This window comes from Uloborus diversus, chromosome 1 (assembly GCF_026930045.1).
Source record: "Uloborus diversus isolate 005 chromosome 1, Udiv.v.3.1, whole genome shotgun sequence".
Lineage (NCBI taxonomy): Eukaryota > Metazoa > Arthropoda > Arachnida > Araneae > Uloboridae > Uloborus > Uloborus diversus.
The window spans coordinates 101801126-101823132 of NC_072731.1; the positions used below are offsets into that span (position 1 = coordinate 101801126).

At 34.1% G+C, this 22007-nt stretch overlaps 1 protein-coding gene across 1 annotated transcript in view; it reads left to right on the top strand.

Annotated features, from left to right (window-relative positions):
- LOC129216874 (protein still life, isoform SIF type 1-like) overlaps window positions 1–22007 on the top strand; it is a 184434-nt gene that overhangs the window by 156929 nt on the left and 5498 nt on the right. The window contains exon 25 of the mRNA XM_054851126.1: window positions 12785–12972. Within this exon, the coding sequence (XP_054707101.1) occupies window positions 12785–12972 (188 nt within the window). The remainder of the gene's footprint in view (window positions 1–12784; window positions 12973–22007) is intronic.

Genomic DNA, 22007 nt, shown 5'->3' on the forward strand with positions numbered 1-22007 from the left:
ATAAAAGTTATGTCAAGTGACGGGAGTTCAACACTCAGGCTTGAACCAAAAAAAAAAAAAAAAAGTCAGTGAAATTTTGTGGCAGATTGCGGAAAATCCCCATAAAGTAAACATTTTAAATCCCCTGATTACAGGAAAAGCCTCAAAACAAAAACAAGAATTTTACCTGAGCCTATTCGAGGAAAAAAATGGCAACAAATCTTTCATCTCAATGATTTTCTTCACGCTGTAAATTTTAATAAAAGCGTTCATCCGGAAAGTTGAGTTGAAGCTCTGAATAATAATTTGAATGGAGGAAAGCCTTCGAAAAATATGGATTTTATTTTGAAATCTATGAGTCATAATTAATAATTTTTAATTGATATCTCCGCTAATTATTATCGGAGGATTATGTTAAATAGCCAAACATGAAGACGGGAAGATGACAAATCCATCGATACCTGGTTCGATGGTCAGTTCACTGTCGTTCGGGAGAAGAAGCTTGGACATAGATAGATAGATACTCAGATTTTATATGTATAAGATAGTACAATATTCACCCTAATTGGCCAATCGGAATTTTGTCATTTAAGAATTCATTTAAAATACTTTCGTCGTCCAACATAGTTCCAAAGTCTTTTTACAGTTAAAGGTCCTGTCAACCTATCAAGCAGCATGTATAAAACCCGATCTTATAGAGGACGTCAAACCTTAGAAACTAACCTTTTTTAATATTAATTATATAACTTTCTGACTCCACTCCAATTCCTCAGAGAATTGTTTATAACTATTTTAACTTTTATACTAACTTTTAGATTTTATTGCTTTATGGCAAACAATTAAAAAAGATGTCAGTGACGACATGTTGCAGGGAGAGCCTCAGCGTCAGCAGAAATACTATGACTATCGTTTCGTGTCAAACGATACAAAACAAAGTCTAATTTTTAAAAGAAAGCAGAATTTGTCAATGAAGTGGAAACTCAATAGGGAGCTTTTGTTTGTTACCGCCGTAGAAAATCAAGGAAAACAATTCTATAAAGACACAATTGGTACACGAAAACTGGGAACGCAAATTAATGTTTATTGGAATACCCAATGGAAATGGAAAAAACTTAATAAATTTAACAGTTGGCTAAAATTTGATTAACAGGCTTTTTTGACGGTATTTTTACGGAACTGCCATCTGCTCCAAGATGATTCCGTATGTTCCAGAAGAAAACTAGTATGTTGTGGCCATCACGAAACTTTCTTCTATATTTTTCTTTTTTTTTTCTGATCCCTCCCCATGCTTGACGAGGAAGCAATAGTCCCAACAAAAACAAAATTACACATGCAAAAACTTGACTACCATCCCAATGTCTGAATTATTGCAAAAGCAAAGCAAAGAGCGAAAATTGAAAGTTATCTTAAAAGCCTTGCTTGAATTAATTACAAATATTTTATTTGTTAACAAACATAAGATGGCAACAGTTAAAAGTTTTAAATCATTGAGATAATATTTCCGATCATTTCCATTCAATTAAAATCACAAGAAATACGCAGACGACAATCTATTACGATTTATCTTTCTTATTGTTGCATTAATAAAGCTATTTTTATTCAAAAAAAAAAAAAAATCAACACCTCTTGGAGCGATTGGCGTCAAAATTGAACCAAAGCCTGTTTACATATGGATTCACATATATTCCAAATTTCAACCAGAACGTAGCATTACTTCTTGAGATAGGGCACTCACAATGGAAAAAAAGAACGGGCGATTGCGCTACCCCCTTTTTAGCTGTTGACACCAAAATAAAATCAGCTCTTATACCCACTAAGGACTACTTGCCGATAAATATTTCTTTCATTCTGTTCATTATTTCTTGAGATACAGCAGTCACAACTGACGACAAAAAACGTTCTATAGCTCAACCCCCGTTTGAGTTATTGACACCAAAATTGAATCAGCACCTGTTCCTGTTAATGGCAACATATGGACCAAATTTTGTTTGATTCCGCCAGTTACTTCCTGAGGAATAGCAAGCACGCGTAACTCAAAAAACGTCCCATTACTCTACCCCCCTTGGAGGAATTCGCGCCAAAAACCAATGGGCACAAGTTCACATAGGGGCACATATGTGTACCAAATTTCGTTCGATTTCATGCGGTAGTTTTTGCTGTAGAGCGGCCACAAAAAACTGGTCACACACAGACGTGACACACACACACATACACACACACATACATACACACACACAGACAGACAGACATTTTCCAAAAATAGTCGAAATGGACTCAGCACACCTCAAAACGTTCGAATCCGTCAAAATTCGAAATTCGAAAATTTGCACGAATCCAATACTTTCTTCTATGTATTAGATATAGAAGAAAGTAAAAAACGGGCCGTTGGGTAAACTTCTTCAGGAGGTTTTCTCCAAATGTAGGACGAATGTTTGATGAGCCACCTTTCGGTTATAGAAGAGTAGATAGAAGCCTTAAAGGCCGTAAAGGTTCAGAGAAAATTTTGAGAGGTGGCGCCGTATTTGATGGTGACTTTCGTGAAACTTTCCCTGGTGGCACCAGGGGCGGCAAATAGGGGAGTCAAGAGGGGGCGGTCGCCCCCCAAATTTTTTCAATAGAATGATGGAAAATGGGTGAATTCAATTTATGTAAGTCGGAAATCAATGTTCATTTAAAAAAATGCCGCTGGTTCTCAGTAACTATTTGATGAAACTCGATACATTCCCAGAGTAGAAAAAGTTTTTCGTTATTTGGATGATGACTTAGAAATTCATGAAGTATTTTCCGGCCTTTTCAGAACATAGAAAGCTGCTAGAGAACCATGGTTAATTTTAACTAAAGAAGACATTTCCTCATATAGGATAAATATTTCATACTTGTGTGCCCAGTGTAACAATGGTCAGGACCGGATTAGCCATAGAGCAGAAGTAGCAAATGCTACGGGCCCCGCGTCATGAGAAAAAATTCCAGAAAAAAAAACTACTTTCCGTACTTTAACCAATTTAAATTTCTCTCTATCTTTCTCTTTTTATTTAGATTTAGCTTTTCTAAATGCTCAGGTAAATTAAAAATCTTATTTTTTCGATAGATTGCTTCTCAGAAATTTCTCCCAATTGAAGTCTTAAAAACGCAATTTGATCTTTCTTAGTGGAAGGAGAAAAAGCTCTGTTGGGTCAGAAAAGTTTCAAAACTGACCTAAAAATTACAGTTTTAGGCAAAGTTTGGAAAACGGAGAATTGGGGTTTTTTCTGGATTTTTTTTTTTTCTTTTTTCAAAATGAAGTCAATTTTAAGGTATCTTAGGAAATTTAAGGGAGTTAGGATCTTAAAACTTTCAGCTATTCAAGTCTTAGAAAAAAAAAAAGAAAGGAAGTTTTGTTGTTTCATAACAATAGATGAAAGGGGAAAGGGTTCTTTCCTCAAATTGTGCTCAAAACTGAAGTCAATTTCAGGCTATCTTTGGGAGGAAAGGGTTTGAGGGATCGACCCATGGTACAGCTGAAAACGAAATTTCAAGCTATGTGGGAAGATTAGAGAAAGGGATGAGGGTCTGAACTCCCCCAGAAACAATTCTGACTTCAAGTTTCAAACTGTGGTTTTATATTATCACTATAGACGTTATTTGGGGGGGGGGGGAGGGGAGATACGGAATTGCTTCGCAAAATGTTAGAAAATGAAATCTTCAAGACGCGGCCTATCTTTATTTCTAACTTTAGGTAAAGAGTGATGCTTTGGAGTCTTTTCCCCCGAATGTTAAAAAGCTAAGGAAGTAGGTGGGTTTTTTTGGAATTTTTTTGAAATTTTGAAATCGAGATGGTTTAAGGGCTTCTCCGGAATTTTTCGGAATTTAGGCTCTAAAAATTCAAATTTAAGCAATTGTTGTTGATAGCAGGAGAAAGAGGATGCTGAAATTCTTAAAGCACAAATCCTAAAACCACATTTTAAGGCTCTCTTTGTTGATGTTAGTCAAGAGTGGGGAAAGAGTTACCATCCAGAAATTGTTTAAAAGTGGCTTTCTTCTTAAAGCTTTCGAAATTGGAGTCCTAAAAAGGTAATTATTTGTCATCCTTAAACTCTTTTTGGTTACTTAAATTCATGTCAATTTATCACCCTCAAAATTTTCCGCCCGAGACACGAGCCCGTAGATCCGGCACTGTAAACAACAATGAGCAAAATTAAGAGATCATGATAGAAGAAAAGAAAAAGATTCTGAGACCTCACACTTATGTTGAGCGAAATAAATGAATTGTTAAGAAAATATTATTTTTTGATGAACTAAAATAATTATGTGTAGAAGAAAGACTTGAAATATCGTTTTTAATTTTTTTCCTCTGAGTGGGAGGGAACTAAAAAGCTGCTATCCATGTTCCGAACCTTTGCATCACCAAAGGTAGCTGAAAACAATTTTTATTCGAACTTGAAATTCAGAAAAATTCAGGAAGAAAATTGATTAACTTAATCGAAAACCCGCTAAAACTGCTTTCTGGAACTTCAGTTTCGAAAAATTTCCATGGGTGTAATCCCGAGCCCGATCCCGTCCTATAACGTCGTCTAATAAGGTTGCCTACAACTGCGTATTTTGGACTATAATTTCGAAAATTTTCAATGGGAGTGTACCTCTCCCCCTCCAACATTGTTAACAATGGTTTAAAATACTTCTAAGACTTAAACTTCGAAAAATTTCCGGGTTGCCCTCGGCCGAGTGCCTGAACCACATCCCGTACGAAATGTAACCCGCAATGGCCGCTATCTATCACGTTTTCACAACTTCACTTTCGAGAAATTTCCAGGGAATGGCTTTCGCGAACTCCACCCCAAAATCACCAAAGAACGTAAACACATACCATTTCAGAGTATATAATTTCGAGAATTTTTGCTTAAAATTGTGTTTTTAGATTAATAACAGATAATAAATTAAAATTTTTCCAATGGGACCTCCTTGAACACCACTCTTTCCTCTCTCTACAACATCTTTAAGGATAATCTACAGTTTTATTTAAGACTTCAGTTTTAAAAAACTGGCTGGAGAGTCGCTGTGAACCCAAATTTTTTTCCTTTGATCTTACCTCTTCTCTTCCTAATATGATCAGAGGTCGTTAAAATTGAGTTTTTAGAATTGAAATATCGAAAATTTTCCGTTTTGGAATTAAAAGTTACAAAAGTAAAAAGTGTAGTAACGGGAAGACGAGGGGCAATAGAAAGGGATCACAAACACCGTAAAGCTCTAAAACTATATCCACATTTATGTATTCATGGATGTTATAAGTACTCTTCCCGTCTCCATAAAGATGTGTGTTATATTATTTACTATATCATTCGAAAACGAGGGCCCCTTGGAAACATATGCTACGGGCCCCGCGCTGGATTAATCCGGCCCTGACAATGGTATGTCCAATATGAGAGGCCGTGCAAAGTGGTGTGGCTGCAAGGTTTTCACAAGAAAATTCCTTGATATTTTACATTAGCTTTTACGCTTATTTTTTAAGTATATATTTATTTAATGGGTGTTCATCGCTTTATTCTGCAGGAAACACGTTTCAACTGCTCAATGCATTATATGCTTTCATAGAAAGTTCATAAAAGTGCATGTGATTATTGAATTTAAAAAAAAAAACTTATCAACAAATACCTTTTATGGGACTCTATAATTATGCAATCTCAGAGGGACACAAGATGGTCTTCAAGAGTTAAAACCATAAAAACATTTCTCGATAACTTCAAAGCAGTGCATTTGACGATTGGAAGAATTATTACAGAACGATTCTTTCAATAATGAAAAAATTTATGCCCTTTAGCATGTATGAATTCATTTCAATTTTTATTCATTTTGTATGGAGGAAAGTTTTTGAAAAATGCTTTACTCTATCAAAACATCTTCAGTCCGCTACCCTTAATTTTCGGACTATTCAAGCCACAGTTCAATCTGCAATTGATCTGTGCACCATACTACCATAGTTCAATCTACAATTTAAACTGAAAATAGATTTTACACAGATGTATATTTCAATCAAGCGTGAAACTTTTCAAGAAAATTCTTCCCTCGAGGTCAATTTAAAAAAAAAAAAAAGACAAAAACTCACATGATGATGAGAAGTCAAACAGTCAAACATTGATTTTTTAATATTCTGTATGAAAAAACAGATTCAGTTTCGAATGAAATTAACACAAGATTTGATAATAATTATTTTTCTGTATGGTTGGCTCTATATTATTTGGATTGGATTTTGAAAACGAAAAATAAAATGTTTCAATTATGAGTAAAATTTTAAGCATGAAGCAAGAAAAATTACAAGCAATATACCTACAAGACCGGTTTATAACATTCAGAGATTGCAGTCTCGACCTTGTTATGGACTCATCAGTCTGGAATAGTGAAAAACAGAGCTGGAAGCAGATGATATCTCATTGAAGCTGAGAGCGCCAACGAGACTAGATTATTCAATGAGGAAAAATTAAGCCCATCACAATTTTTGAAGTTGCCAGGGTGATTTTGAAGAGCAAGATATAAAACGTGTTTTCATACATAACTTTGTTACTTCAATTATTTTTGAACTATTTCAATCAGCCCAGCTAGTAGAGAAAGATTTTTTTATTTCTCAGGAGGTTAATGAATTATTTCCGAAGCACAATGGGCAAAAAATTTAAACGAAGTTATACATGCTAAAGGGCATGAGCTTTTTCAAAATCTTTTCTATATAGCTGTACTGGCAACACAGCATGACACTGGGCACTGATAGATTAGTAACACGATTCCCTGCTCTTCCGAAATCCAAAAATCATGCATTAAAACTTTTCCAAAAAGTATAAAACTTTAGTATCGAGATGTTTTGTATGATAACCTATTAGAAGGTAAATCAAAATTTTAAGTGTTTCTAAACACTAATTTTATTCATATTAAACCGATTTTATGACCACTTCCTGTTAGATAATGTGTATTTGGGACCACAATGGTAATACATATTCAAGAAACTCAACCCCCCAAATGAAATGCTGAATTGCCGCCCCTGTGTGGCACCCTAGAGGAACACTTGCAGATATTCTTCAAGTCTGCTTTAAGTCGTCTACTTCTAGGAGCCTTTAAGAACATCCGTATCTTAAGAAAAATTATAAGAGCCCATTTATGAGATAATGGTAAGCATGACTAGAGTCTTTGATTACAAGTAAGTAACGGGAAAATACCTGGAAAAGGATATCTTAAAAAAATTGATGAGTTGGGAAATTTTCTCTAATGATATGATCCCCAATGTTTATCCTGAAACCAAAACTTTTTATCCGAAAAATTACACTTGGATGTGCGGGAATGCTATCGTTTTCGCCAGCCACGCTGTGCTTCATCCACATGAATTCCTTAATTCCATTGACTCCTCAGGACTCTTCATGATTTTAAAATTAAAGGCGATATCCCAATAATTTTGTTGCGCAACTTTAATTTGCCTAATCTATGCAATGGAAATGGACCCCAATTGAAAACACTATCATTTGGAGTATTGTTCTTACAGCACCGGCAGCAGATCAGTTCGCTTATATTTCTTGCATCCCCATGGTCCCTGCATATTTCCTTTTCCAAATAGAGGGATTACAATTCAAAATGCATCTCCATCATCAAATCTGCGAGAAGATTGTATTGCTTAGTGGTGATTATATATTGGTCTCTCTTGATCAGGAAATGAGGTAAACCAGTTTCAAACCTCATATATTAAAAAAACAAAACTGTTATTGCTTGCTATGAAATTTATAATTAAATAGTACCTGCACATAATTTCATTAAGATAGATATCTTTTTAACCCGGACAAGGTCGGGACGGGAATCTAGTAATTAATACTCAACATTTTACTAACGTTCTTCTCGAACCCTGCTAAAATTTTGAGTAACTCTAATGCAATTACACTAGAAAACAATCAAATTGCTTCGCAACGGAAAGCACCCAATTCTTTACTCGCTGAACACGAATATCACACTTCAAAAAAAGAAAAAAGCTAATTTTCTCCTTACAAGGAAACTACACGATCAAGGAAATTCGAAAAAAATCGAAATTGGTAGCATTTGAAAGAGCATCGTAAAACATGTTTATGGCACAAAAATTACGTGGCCTCGCGTCCCTGTTATCGAAATATGAGTTCTTAATGTTTGCCAAAATTTTAAGTTATTTTTAAAAAATTAGCGAGTTTTGAAAAAGAAAGGGTAAATACGGCGCGAATTCAAGATCTGCATCTGACAAGATATCTCACTGCCATTTTCGGCCTTTACCAAAACGCGTGAAAGACGTTTTAAGTTAATTCTTTAATCATGGGTGACTACCAGGGGGAGAGGCTCGCCATTAAAGTTTTTAGGGGGTAGTTTTCAGGGGTATTTTTCTCTCGTCTGGGAGGGGGGGATCTTTGGTTTTTCTGGGTTCTTCAAGCTTTTAGTGTGGGGTCTTGGAGGAAATAGGCACCCCTACTTTACTTGTGTACGTCAAAGTTAAGAACCACTATCAAGCTTAAAAAGTGGAAAGCTTTTCAGAGGAACAACTTTAAATCAAGATTAAATTTAAGTTTTATCTTATTATTAATGATAAAAGCAGACCCACCACAGTCGGGGGGGGGGGGGGATTTAAGGACCTACGGTTGACCATCCTGGTTTTTAACAAAAATGCATTTACATGTACTTGCAAAAGCGTTGTATGGGAGGGAAAGTGCGCGGGAGAACGATGTCACCGGAAATATTTGTTGTTGTTTTTTTGTAAAAGCAATGCAAATATAATGTTAATTGATTACAAACCACCTTTTTTCTGGCGAGTCCCTTAAATCACAAGGTGAGTTCCCAGTTACATTATTTCCAACTATAGCTATGTGTATTTGGGTGTGTTTTCTGCTGCGTTTCGGCATGATAAGCATTTTGTATAATTCTGCCATGGGAAAGCAAAGCGTAGTATCACACAGCAAATGTTTTTCTTTTTTCTTTTGCCACATTTTGTACTTTAGATAGGGGTGCCCACCTAGTTGGGGAGGGTGTCATAGGGCAGACTTCGCCATTGACATTTTTAGGGGGGTTGAGGGGTATTTTCTCCTTTTGGGGAGGAGTCTCTTGCTTTTGGGGGTCTCCGTGATATTTAGGGGGGCGCCCTTGCCCTTAGGTTGAGGGTTGGGCACCTCTGCCTTAGCTTTCATATGCAAAATTGCTTATTTGGTTTCCGCTGAAAATTATGCATGAAAAGAACGTCATATTCAAGCGTTTCCCTTTTTGGAATCCAAAACGTGTTTCTTCAATTATCTCAAAAATGCATTTCTGCAGATACAGCGTTTTAACTTCCTACGGCAGAAAGGATCTTTTCCCCAGTGAAATTTGGAAGATACGGGTCGGATGGCCGGATGAAAGTATATTTTCGCATTTTAGTAAATTTTAATTTAGTACTTTAAGTGTTAATTACAATATTATTGATGCAATATATTTTAACTAATTTTTGTTATAGTTCAGAAAGTATTAATTATGAGTGTTTCGTTTACATTCTGTGCAAAGCTAATTTGTTTACTTGAGGCAATTTATATATAAATTATTAAAAAAATCTCTAATTCAGAAATTTTAATCAACAGATTAGTCTAAATACAGACAAGAGCTAAAGCAAAATAAAAATGAAATAATAAGTTAATTTGTATACTTAAGGCAATATAATTTTTAAAAAAAAATCTAATTCAGAAATTTTAATTAGCAGATTAATGGTAAATACAAATAAGAGATATAGTAAAATAAAAATGAAAGAAGCCTGTCGAAAGAACAAAAATATGCTACTGACCCTGACAAATATGACACTGAACAAAATAATGATTAAAAGATAGAAAATTGTGAAACGAGAAGCATGTCATGAATTTAAGCCGTGTACAGATATTTCAACCGTTAAACTCCCCCAAAATGCAAAATTGCAAAGGTTTTTAAATGGAGGTGGCCGAGTTGGTAATAACCCAGACTTGTACCAAGCATATAGTATCATGTCCGAGTATTGCGGTTGTAATAATCTGGAAATGAATAAGTGATTGTAGTTTGATTAAAACATAACTTGTAAAAGTTAGTCTAGTATTTTCAAAAATGAATGAAAAACATGCAATATGTTATGCATTTACGATATACCCACTTTTAGCTGTGGTGACAGATTTTGTTCGGACGTCAGGGGTTGTTGTAATGAACGTCGACTATATTAACAGTTTTTAAGAACAAAAATAACTATTTCCCTCCATCCATGATGTAATTTCCGATCTCGATAATTTTGAAGCGCGGGTTAGTGACATTTTTTATCCGTTGTTCTTTTTAGACTTTTTTTTCTGTTTTAAATTTAGAATTAAATATTTTTCCTCACAGTGTTCGGACAATAAAACTTCATGTTTTAATTATCACTATATAAAAAAGAACTGATACCATAGTTCATGACCATTTTGTTTCAACATCAAAGAATATTCGTTTTAGTATATGTATATGAGCTCAACCTAGTCTGCTTTTTGTACTTATTCGTATTAATTCTTCAAGATTATTAAGAAGTACTAACAACATATTTCATTAATAAGAATTAACACTTAAATAAGTTGAGTTAAATACACTTAAAATACAGAAAAGTTCTGAAATGTATTATTATCACGAATGAAATGATACAATTTATGTTTAATTTCATTGTAAAGTTGTCATTCCTCTGGATAAAGCTTGCTACTTTTCACTTCATAGGCTTGATGGTGATTCCTTTAATGTAACACGCGCAAGTAAGGGATTAATGCAAAACATCTTTCAGACGCTTTGCAGATAACCGAAAATGAAATTGAGGTGTCCTTCAAGATGCAGACGATGAAATCGTGCGGTATTTTAAAATTTTTGCCAAGTTTTTAAATCTGGCAACTTTTTTTTGAGATTTTGGCAGACTTTGATCCTCTATATCTTGAAAACTAAGAGACGAGGGCACACAATCTATGGGTCAAAAAAAGTCTAAATATGCTCTTTCGAATGCGACCATTTTGAACTTTTTCCATGATTACTGAAATCGTGTGGTTCCCTGGTTAGAGCAGGAACTATAAATGGAGGGAGCAAGCCCAATCATTGGCTTAGCAAAAGCTTAGGCAACGATCTCAAGTCACGTGACTTACCAGTGTCGAATGGTTACACAAACTAGCGAAAGAAACCTGATTTCTTCCACTGCTTCGCTTCAAAATTTATCACGTGACTTGGTGTCTTTGTTTCACGAAGGTAAGTCGTCACTCCCTCCATTTTATCTCTTCCCGATGATTTGCCCTCGTCACAGAAATATATAGATTTTTTGCGTTACAAAAAGGGTATATTAATAACATAAATACATGCTTAAGAAACATATGCGACACATTGCATCACTTCTTGATCCTTATTTTCACTCTGTAAACGAGGCCTGGAAATTATTTGCGCATTCTCAAGCAAGTGTGAAAAAGCGAGACATGATCTGTCACTTTGTGCATCAAATCATGTCATTTTGTGTAAAATTCTCTCTAATAAAGGCGGCAAAAATTAAAGAAGCGCTTTTGTGGGTTCTCATTTTTAACTGCTCTTCAGAGATCTCAAGATGGAGAAAACTCTTTAAAGTAAAAAAAAAATGTTTGTGATGTGTTCTGATGTCAACGTTGAGGATTATAAGTTTTATTTCATGCTTTCGCTACAATATACCCTTAAAAATCCACTTTCTTTTCTCTCACTTGAATTTTAGTCCCCGAAAGAAATGAGCAAAGCAGGTCAGAGTGATGAGCACTGCAATCGTTTTTATCTGGACATTGCTAAGATTTGAATAACGGTATCAGGGGAATTAATTCCCAGCAATGCAGGCTGGCTACTGCTGCTCATCAGAGAGCTACGTTCATCACAAGCTGCAGGAATTGATATGAGCTATCGAATCAAAATATAACAAATTAGATAAGATTAAGAAAATCCTAACATGTGTTAAAAATACTTTTCCAAAAAGAGCGTATGCATTTTTAAAAAAGGCTTGGCTAATTCAACCGTAAAATCGAATGGATCTTAATACTAATTGGGTTTGAGCGAGGTCACAATTCTGCATGTTAACATTTTCTCATGATGCTTTGTGACAAAATGGCTAAGTTCTTGAGGAGGACATGAAGGGGAATAGAAGTATCTTCCAGATAGCGCACGCAATGTTCAGATGATTCATAAACGTGTTAGAATGGTTGTCACAACGCTGACAACCATTTTAAAACGTTTATGAAGCGAAGTCTGCTACCTAGGCTCATTGTGGAAGTCAGCGGTCGGTTCGTAGTCAATACAGCATGGGAAAGCGTTAGGAAAAGTATTCACATATCTCTTTCCACATAATAAAGTTATTGAAGAATACGTAAAAAATTGCAATTAAGGCATAAACAAGTAATTGCCCCCAGGCAACAGTTATTTCCAAAATGAGACTATAGCTGTTCCATAAATCAAATTTAGATAAGACAAGAATGAATTACGAAAATAGAATTTATACTAATTTAGTGGAAATAGATTTGTGTAAAAAATGTAAGTATGTTGAAAAGGAAAATATCCCTGCACTACATTGTCGACCTAGGATATGTTCGAGTAGAGTAGCCGGTTAACAACGGTTAACCAGTAACTGACCAGGCACGTTCTAATACAGCTACCAGTTGATGAAAACTAATAAAAATACCCTATTGACACTCACCGTACTAACAACTGACGTCATCAAATCAACCGACTCTCTATGCGAACATACCTGAGTAGTTGCTCTTAACGCCTGTACCATTTGTTGAACTTGTGTTCTAGCTATGTAAAGTACAGTGCATAATGGAAGCCTGTTCTAATTGTGTTGCAGGGGAGTTCGAACAAGAACAGCACTTCTGAAGTAGAAATAATTCGCTATCAAGTGTTGATTCCTGTCACAGAAGTTCAGGTCCGTTCAAGTACGCTCAAGGATGGCGAGTCCCACTTCCTCTGGGAACTCATCCATCTCAAGTCACAACTCCAGAGAAGGTCTGAAAAGGTCTACCAGCTTTCAAACAGGTGACTGTTTTTTTTCTTTTTCTTGAAGCTATTCAGAAATTCAACATCCCCCTCCCCCAACGTACATACTAAATCGGAAAAAATGATATTAACTTTCATTCTTCAAACGATACCGTAAAATAAGGCTACTTGAGCCTCCGGCGGCTATTTGAATCCACGAGAAAAAAGTTTAAAATCCGTCCCGGTCCTATGTAACTCAATGTATAAACTTAAAAATCTTTCTCCATGACAGATAGCAGTACTAGGTAGAGGCTGGAACATGAAACAAAGTTTCTGCTATTCACACCTTTTTCTGATTGAGGTTATGATTGCAAGTTGTCTAAAAAGTTGTTTTTTGTGTCTGCAAACTTTCACATGGAAGTTTATGGAAGCATCTGACATCATCAAGGTCAAAATAGTTTTATCTTAGCATTCTATTTCTTAATAATAAAATAACAGTGTTTTAATGTTATAGCTATATAATAAACACAGTAACTAATATAAGTTAGTAAAAGTGCACTCGTTGCCTTAAAATGGGATTACTTGAACCCAGCGTTGAAACAGCCCCAAACCACATTTCATCACTAAATTATGTTAAGTAAGGTTCGTAATCTTTCAAAATAAAGAGGTTAGTTACTATTCATACCCGTTTTTTGCAGATCTGGGAATAAAAAGGGTCTGAAAGTAAAAGAAAACCCCTTGAAGTAGGAAATAATGCGAATTATTTAGAGGAAAAATTACAATTGTGTCCAGATTCAACTAATTCCGGAGAAATGTCTTAGAAAGTGGCATCTGTCCATTTTGACTTAAGTATATCAACTCTAAAATGGAAATTAAAAGATCGTTCACAAAACAAGCATGAGCATCCTGTAGTATTTAGTAGCTAGAAAGAGCAGGTATTAAATAATCCTATCAGAGAAAAAAAAATCCACCCGAACCAGTCAATTGAGCGGTTTTCTTTCTTTCTAATGTTTAAATAACGAGCATTTCAATTGGGTTTAGCTGTAGTTAGATTATGTTTCTATTTGAGAAATTATGTTTGCCTAAAAATATGTTTTTATGTATACGTTGATCTTGTATTAATTTACATAAATAATTTGCAGTTTATAAAATAGTTTGCTCACTAGAATGTACGTTTTGAGTTTATTTCTCAAAATCATTGAGCCTTCCTGATACCACCACCTCTGTTTTACAGTTTTTTCTAATGGATCTGCTAAGTAGCCCCAGCGCGGGTCTACTTGAACCCAATTTTTACAAATAGAAAACAAATATAGTGTTAAAATTGTTGCTTACAAAAGGCTTAAGGTGGTACACTGCAAAAAATAAATTGTTGTTTTAACAGTATAATACTGGCAGCTCGCATTCCAAAGAAAAACTGTAAAATTTACAGTTCTAAACTGTAAAATTTGCAGTAATATACTGTCTCTTAACAGATTTTATTGTGAAATTTACAGCGCTAAACTGTAAAATTAGCAGTAATATACTGTCTTTCAATGGAATTGCCCTGTGAAATTAACAATGATTAACTGTAAAATTAGCAGTAATATACTGTTTTTTAATGGAACTGCCCTGTAAAAACTTACAGTGTCAAACTGTAAAATTAGCAGTAATATACTGTTTAAGGAATGACTTGACCTGTAAATTTAACAGAGATAAAATGTAAAATTAACAGTAATATACTGTTTTTTAACGGAATTGCCCTGCAAAATTAACAGTATCAAACTGCAAAGTTAGCAGTATTATGCTGCGAAATCAGCTGAATTGCACCGCAAAAACAGCAGTAGCATACGGTTTTATAAATGATTTGTACAGTAAAATTAACAGCAGTAAACCATAAAATAAATAGTTATCAATTTTTATGCAAAACGTATCGTTGTCTCTTTTCATAGCCGAAATCACTGCTTTTACAGCTGAAGAACAATATAGAAAAGTAAAGCAATTGATTCTGTATGTACGTTGTAGAAATCAGCCTACATACGAAATCTGTTCCTTTTCTAAAGTTTTTCAACAACAAAAATAATGTTTTAGGCTATGAAAAGCGACAAGTAAATAAATATAAAAGCCTAATACATAAAAATAGTTAACTGCTGCTAAATCTATGTTTTATTGATATTAATTTCATTGTACACAAAATAAATCAATGCCCCCCCCCCCAATCTCTATATTTTATAAACACTTGTTAAAGAAGAAAAAGTGGCGCATTTTCATTTCTACAAAAACTTTTAGCTCTGCTGCAAACTTAAAAAATTTACAAATAGAAGGAAATTGCAAAATATGATCTGAAGCTTTATTTTAAGAACAGTTATTGCCTTTTCGTAAAACAAAACTTTTTGATAAATGAAGGTAGTACAAGGCACTTAGTATGCAGTCCTCGACAAAAATACAGTTGTAGTCAGTTGTGACTTGGAATCGGAAATGAAGGTAGTAAAAATGAGGGTTTTTTTTATATATAACTGAAAATACTACATCGTATCTTCACTAAAAGTACTTTTTTCACTTCCATCATTATTGTGTTGCTAAAATGTGCAGCATAATGTGGGAAATTTTTTGCAGCATGCAATCCATTTATACCTTTAAGTTCATTTTAACTTTATGCATGCAATTATGTGGATTTATTTTCTTTTCGGGGAAAAAAATTATCATGATTTTCCAATTTTTTAAATGTTATAAGTTGCACTTGGACCTATACTTTATTTGAGAAGTACTACCGACAAAATTTATTTCACACCATATGAGCAGTATTCAGTATTTAGAATGAACAGAATGGTTATTATTGTAAACTGAATATTATAGATTAGATAATAATTTATCCTATTAACCATTTAAAGTTGAAATACATGAAAACAATAAATATGTGACGGCTCAAATTTCCAAAGCTACTAAACAGAAACAATTTTTCACTCGGTATAATAAAATCTGTTACGTTTATGAGTACTTGTATTAAAAGTTAAAACTTTGTTTTACTACTCCAAAAATTATGTAACTTTATATTCTGTATTCATGAGAAAAAACGAAACATTCACACCATTAACTAGTATGTTGTGGCCATCACGAAACTTTCTTCTATATTTTTCCTTTTTCTGATCCCTCCCCATGCTTGACGAGGAAGCAATATTCCTAACAGAAACAAAATTACACATGCAAAAACTTGACGACCATCCCAATGTCTGAATTATTGTAAAAACAAAACAAAGAGCGAAAATTGAAAGTTACTTTAAAAGCCTTACTTGAATTAATTACAAATATTTTATTTATTAACAAACATAAGATGGCAACAGTTAAAAATTTTAAATCATTGAGATAATATTTCCGATCATTTCCATACAATTAAAATCACGAGAAATACGCAGACGACAATCTATTACGATTTATCTTTCTTATTGTTGCATTAATAAAACTATTTTCATTCGCAAAAAAAAAAAAAAAAAATCAACACCTCTTGGAGCGATTGGAGTCAAAATTGAACCAAAGCCTGTTTACGTATGGATTCACATATATTCCAAATTTCAACCAGAACGTAGCATTACTTCTTGAGATAGGGCACTCACAATGGAAAAAAAGAACGGGCGATTGCGCTACCCCCTTTTTAGCTGTTGACACCAAAATAAAATCAGCTCTTATACCCACTAAGGGCTACTTGTCAAAAAATTTTTGTTTGATTCCGTTCGTTATTTCTTGAGATACAGCAGTCACAATTGACGACAAAAAACGTTCTATAGCTCCACCCCCCTTTGAGTTATTGACACCAAAATTGAATCAGCACCTGCTCCTGTTAATGGCAACATATGGACCAAATTTTGTTTGATTCCGCCAGTTACTTCCTGAGGAATAGCAAGCACGCGTAACTCAAAAAACGTCCCACTGCTCCACCCCCCTTGGAGGAATTCGCGCCAAAAACTAATGGGCACAAGTTCACATAGGGGCACATATGTGTACCAAATTTCGTTCGATTTCATGCGGTAGTTTTTGCTGTAGAGCGGCCACAAAAAACTGGTCACACACAGACGTGACACACATACATACACACACACATACATACATACACACACACATACACACAGACAGACAGACATTTTCCAAAAATAGTCGAAATGAACTCAGCACACCTCAAAACGTTCGAATCCGTCAAAATTCGAAATTCGAAAATTTGCACGAATCCAATACTTTCTTCTATATATTAGATATAGAAGAAAGTAAAAATTGCCAAATTATTTTATTTCGTATATATTACCTATAAATATAGATTAGTCATTTTTACAGTTGAATTGAAAACATTCATTTAAAATCGAATGCTAATTTTTTCAAGGTCAACATTTTTACGTCACGAACTTGATTCTTCTTTGTGACATCTTTGCCGACTTAGTTGCCAACATTAGAATTTATGTTATGAAAGTATCTGTCAAAATAAAAATTGTTAGAATTTCATAAAACTTGTAGACACCAAAAAACATACATGGGAAAATCAAATTACGTAAATATAAAAATACGCCCTAAAATGATTAAAATTATGACTCTGAATGATCTGAAATTGCCTTGGGAGTTGCTTTTATTTTGAAACCGCTCAACATATACCTAAATTGTAATTGCACCGTTTATTTCAGGAATCAGTTGAGCGCTAAATATGTTGTTTTAAGGAGAAAAAAACTTTTTGGCAGCAATTTGCAAGCGTAACGGTGGTTATTAATGTCTAATTAAAGTAGATCTAATCTGGTTACTTTACATAAGAACTCAAAAAAAAAAGATAATAATATCTTACATTTTCTCTTCCATGTAAAGAAATGCACTTATACTGGTTTCTGAAATACAATTTAAAAAAAAAAAATCCTTGTAATTTTCGGTATTTTTGAAGGATTTTGTAATTACATATGAGACTGTTGATTAAGAATAATATTTATTTTTTTTTCGATTAGCTAACTGAAGTGATCGGGAGAATAAATCCTTTTATAAGTCAAGAATTCCAAAAATAAAGGAACGGAAAGTTGTCCAAAATGGGAAAGCTAACATCTTGGCCTAAAGAAAAAAAAATAAAAATGTTTTAAGGATGATAAAACTTGAAACTAGTTTCTTCTTATAATAGGCTCCAGATTATCGGATTGCAATATGTTTACTTCAAAACAATAATTAGGATGAGTTAGAGAATTATTTTTTTTAGAAAATGGAGCAAGGTCGACGTTTAGGACAACCAATTGGGAAATATTTAGGTATTCATTCAAAACAATGAATACTGTATCTAGCCTCTTTTAATTCCCCCCCCCCCCCCCCCGAGTTGCTATAGTAGCACTGAAAACCGTATATAGATGGTTTTTCTTTCTTTTTTTTGGTAACCCATATTCCTTTCCAACACTTGTTAACAGCTCGAGCTATGTTCAACTGATACCCGCTTCATCTTCTTTTTCTTTGACAGCTGCCCATTATTGAAATCTGAATATGAAACAAAGTGTGACGTAAAATAATTATTTAGAACTCTGTCTGTACTTAATGTGAAATCTTTTACTAAATTTAAAAAAAAAAAATCATGCATTTTATTCCATAATTGTGTTATTATATTATTAAAATTTAATTTTTTGGAGCTTTTTTTCTTAAGTACTAAGGAATCAAATAAAAGAGTCATTTGAGTTGAAATAAAATAATACCGTAAGAACGTTCAATCTTATATATCTCTTAATATTTAAGCATAATTTAAAATGTTTCATTTATATTCTATGTCTTTCAAAATGGAGACGCCCCCCCTCCCCGAACCCCGTTTTGAACAGCTATCGATGTCCCCATTTAAGCCACCAGCGACTTTTTTTTAAGGGGCACTTCTTTTTTACCTGAAATCTGGAAGAAACAATTCTATATTCCCAAAATCAAGATGGCTTAGTTAAGGTCAATTCAATAAAAAATAAAAATCAGTCAGAAAAGTTGAAAGTTTTTAACAAAATAATAAATCGTCAAACGTGCCAAAAAAGAGTAAATCTGGTAGGGCCAGTTCTTATCATTGAGAAATTGTAAGTCCACATTTGGCCCTCCGTCTTTGTTGTAAACAATGCTACCCTTCTTGAAAATACTTTGCCAGAAGACCGCACCACTTTTAACTGTAGATTTAAACATGCTCACATTTACAAAATAACTGCTTTTTATTTACATTACAATAAAAATAATCTATAATTTTGTTTGCTAAGTGTCACACAAGTCTGAATATGCGAAGAAAGTTTCATATGCTGTAATACATCGTACTTTTAGCATGCTGTTTTAGTTCCTTCGATTTTAATAACATGTAAAAACAAAGAATCAGTGTTTCAAAATTTACTGGAAAATTTAAAAAAAAAAAATGAAAGAAATGTACGTCTAATTAGCTCTAGCAACAGAAATTTCTATATTCCGGTGATTCTTGAAGTGATAATATTCGACTACCCGTAAAATCTAATATTAAATTACAAATTAAAAAAATTCAGACTTAAATGAATTTTATGACCGATCACATTTCAATCAAAACAAAATAAAATGTAGTTTATCTTGTTCCAATACACAGTTCTTGATTGTAACATAGAACCTGACAACAGGCCACAAAAATCAGCTTCTGGGGCCCAATACGGCATGCAGACCGAAGGATAAGCTTCAGTGGCTAAGAACGCTCTAAAACTCAAAAGCATTGGTGATTACAAATTACATCCGAAAACACAAAAATATAAATGAAAAGACATACTTAAAAACTTCCGTTTTCCGTTGACGGCATTCATGTCACAAAGTGAATCATCGCAACATCATTCAGACTAGAGGCTTCTTTAAAATTCCAAGCGGAACACAAATGCGAACTGCTATCTTGATAAAGACTGCCATTCAGTTTTGGTCACAAGTTACGTAGTTCTTTACATTTGCACACCACTAAACTGAAAGAAATGATATTGCATTAGTGAATAAATTTAAATGAAGTAAATTCAGGTGGCTAGAATGAAATTTATAATTTAAATTGTTCCGAAATACCTAACCGCAACCATATCAACGGGCATAAATTCAAAATGAAATCAACTACAATTGTTTTTTTTTTCGTGCACTGGAGTGACAGGAACAAAATATTCGCTAGCAAATACCCCCCCCCCCCCTGTTTGGCAAGTCAGCACACTCAAGAAATGAAATACTATAAGAAATGAATAAAAAATATAGGCCATCCGATTGTGTGCACAAATTATAGCTTAAACATAATGGAAGAATTGAAACATTTCAGAAAAAAAAAAAAAAACTCTAGAAAAATATGTCATTGCAATTCAAGCTTTACGTAAATTTTCTTTACAGAAAGGTTTTGTGAAACAATCAGCTAAATTATTTTTAGTTTCTCAACAAATTTTATTTCAAATTCATTTTTGTCAATCGAATTCCTTAGGAAATGGTACCCCACATTAATCTGCTTAGTTCTACAATTTTCTATTGCAGAACTAAAAAAATCGATCGTAACTAGATTGTCACAGTGCAGAGTATTATTAATCAATCTAAAATTCTGAACTATTTTCGTGGCCAATTAATTCATTTAAAATTTTTTTGATCCATATAACTTCCTTAGATTGTTCACTAAATAAAATATACTCCGCTTCCATCGTTGACAATGCTACGCATTTTTGTTTGAATGTACACCATATTATTCGTACTCTATCAAAAAACACTACAAGCGCCCCCCCCCCGGCATTGGAATCCAGCCGTCGTGATTTGAGGCGTAATCTGTATCAGAATAACTATGATTTATTCAATTTACAGACAAAATTTAGATTTCAGGGATCGTCAAACCCTTCGGTTGTCTCACAAATCTCCTCCTTTAAATCCGCATATAGATACGCATTGCAAACATCTGCTTGGAAATGAACCCGATGTATCTTATACACAAAAATTGAAAAGAAAGCCTCAACCAAAGGAAATTACTGGAGAGAACACTTGCTAAAAGTATCCCCCCCCCCCATAGCTGGTGGTTACCTAAAATTACCAGTCTGGCCTTGAAGCGCATTATTTCGTTCTTCTCATCTGTTCTGTTGCGTTTTGCCAATCTTCACTTTCTGGCGTTCTCAAACTTTGTTTCAAATTTGAAGGAATTACATCTTCGGAAATGTTAGCTTCTAGCTTACTTGAATTTTCCCCCCTATCTTCATCAGAATTTGATACTTTTCTTGAATTATCATCACAAGTGAAATCAAAATATTTTGGGTCATATTCAATGTTATTTTCAGAACAATAAACCTCGACTTCGCGATTCGGACTTTAGAACCGTCGTGTCAATATATACTTTGCCTTGGTATTTCTTTAACCCATTTAATTCTCACAACATGCTATTTTATGATTTTCAGGATATTCTTCTTCTACTTCAGATTTACTCAGAAGTGAAATAAAACTGTATATCTCTGTTTCCCGTTCCTGTTTTTTTCCCCGCCCAGAATTTATTTTCATCGAATTAAACATTCAGAGTTTCTGTCACTTCGCTATTTTCGGGATCCTAAATTCTATAACCTTTCGCATGAAACGCATATCTTACCATGACTACCTGTTTAGTTTTCATATCCAATTAGTTTATTTTCTGTTTTGGAATTCCAATATACGAAATACAGCCAAAAAACACGGGAGTGTTTAATAGATGGCTTTCTTCCCTCAAATAGCTCAAAAAAAAAAAGGTTTTGGTTTTTCTTTTTAAAACCGCTCTAGTCCGTAAGTAGTGGAAGCACATAGCTGCTTCGGCTCAAAACTGCTTAGGCAAACCAGATTCATTTAAAAGTGTCCTAATTCCATTCATTAATGTTGAGTTATAGTGTTCTATGACGCTACTTTGTTAACTGGAGGATTTGTTGGTTTTTTCGATTCTTATGCTTTGGTCGCTAAGGTAAATTTCAAACCGGGAGTTCAGAATTTCCTTTCCGTAATCGGATCTTTCCCGCAAATCTCTCTGTTCTTTTTTTGAAACCTGAAAAATATTCGAAAACCTCACTTTTTTGAAAAATTGTCTATCATTGTGAAAATAATCCCCCTCCCCCTAAAGAACTCAACTGCTAAGGAACCCATCGCATTTAAATGCAAAAGATCTTACCCGGCTTTGGCTT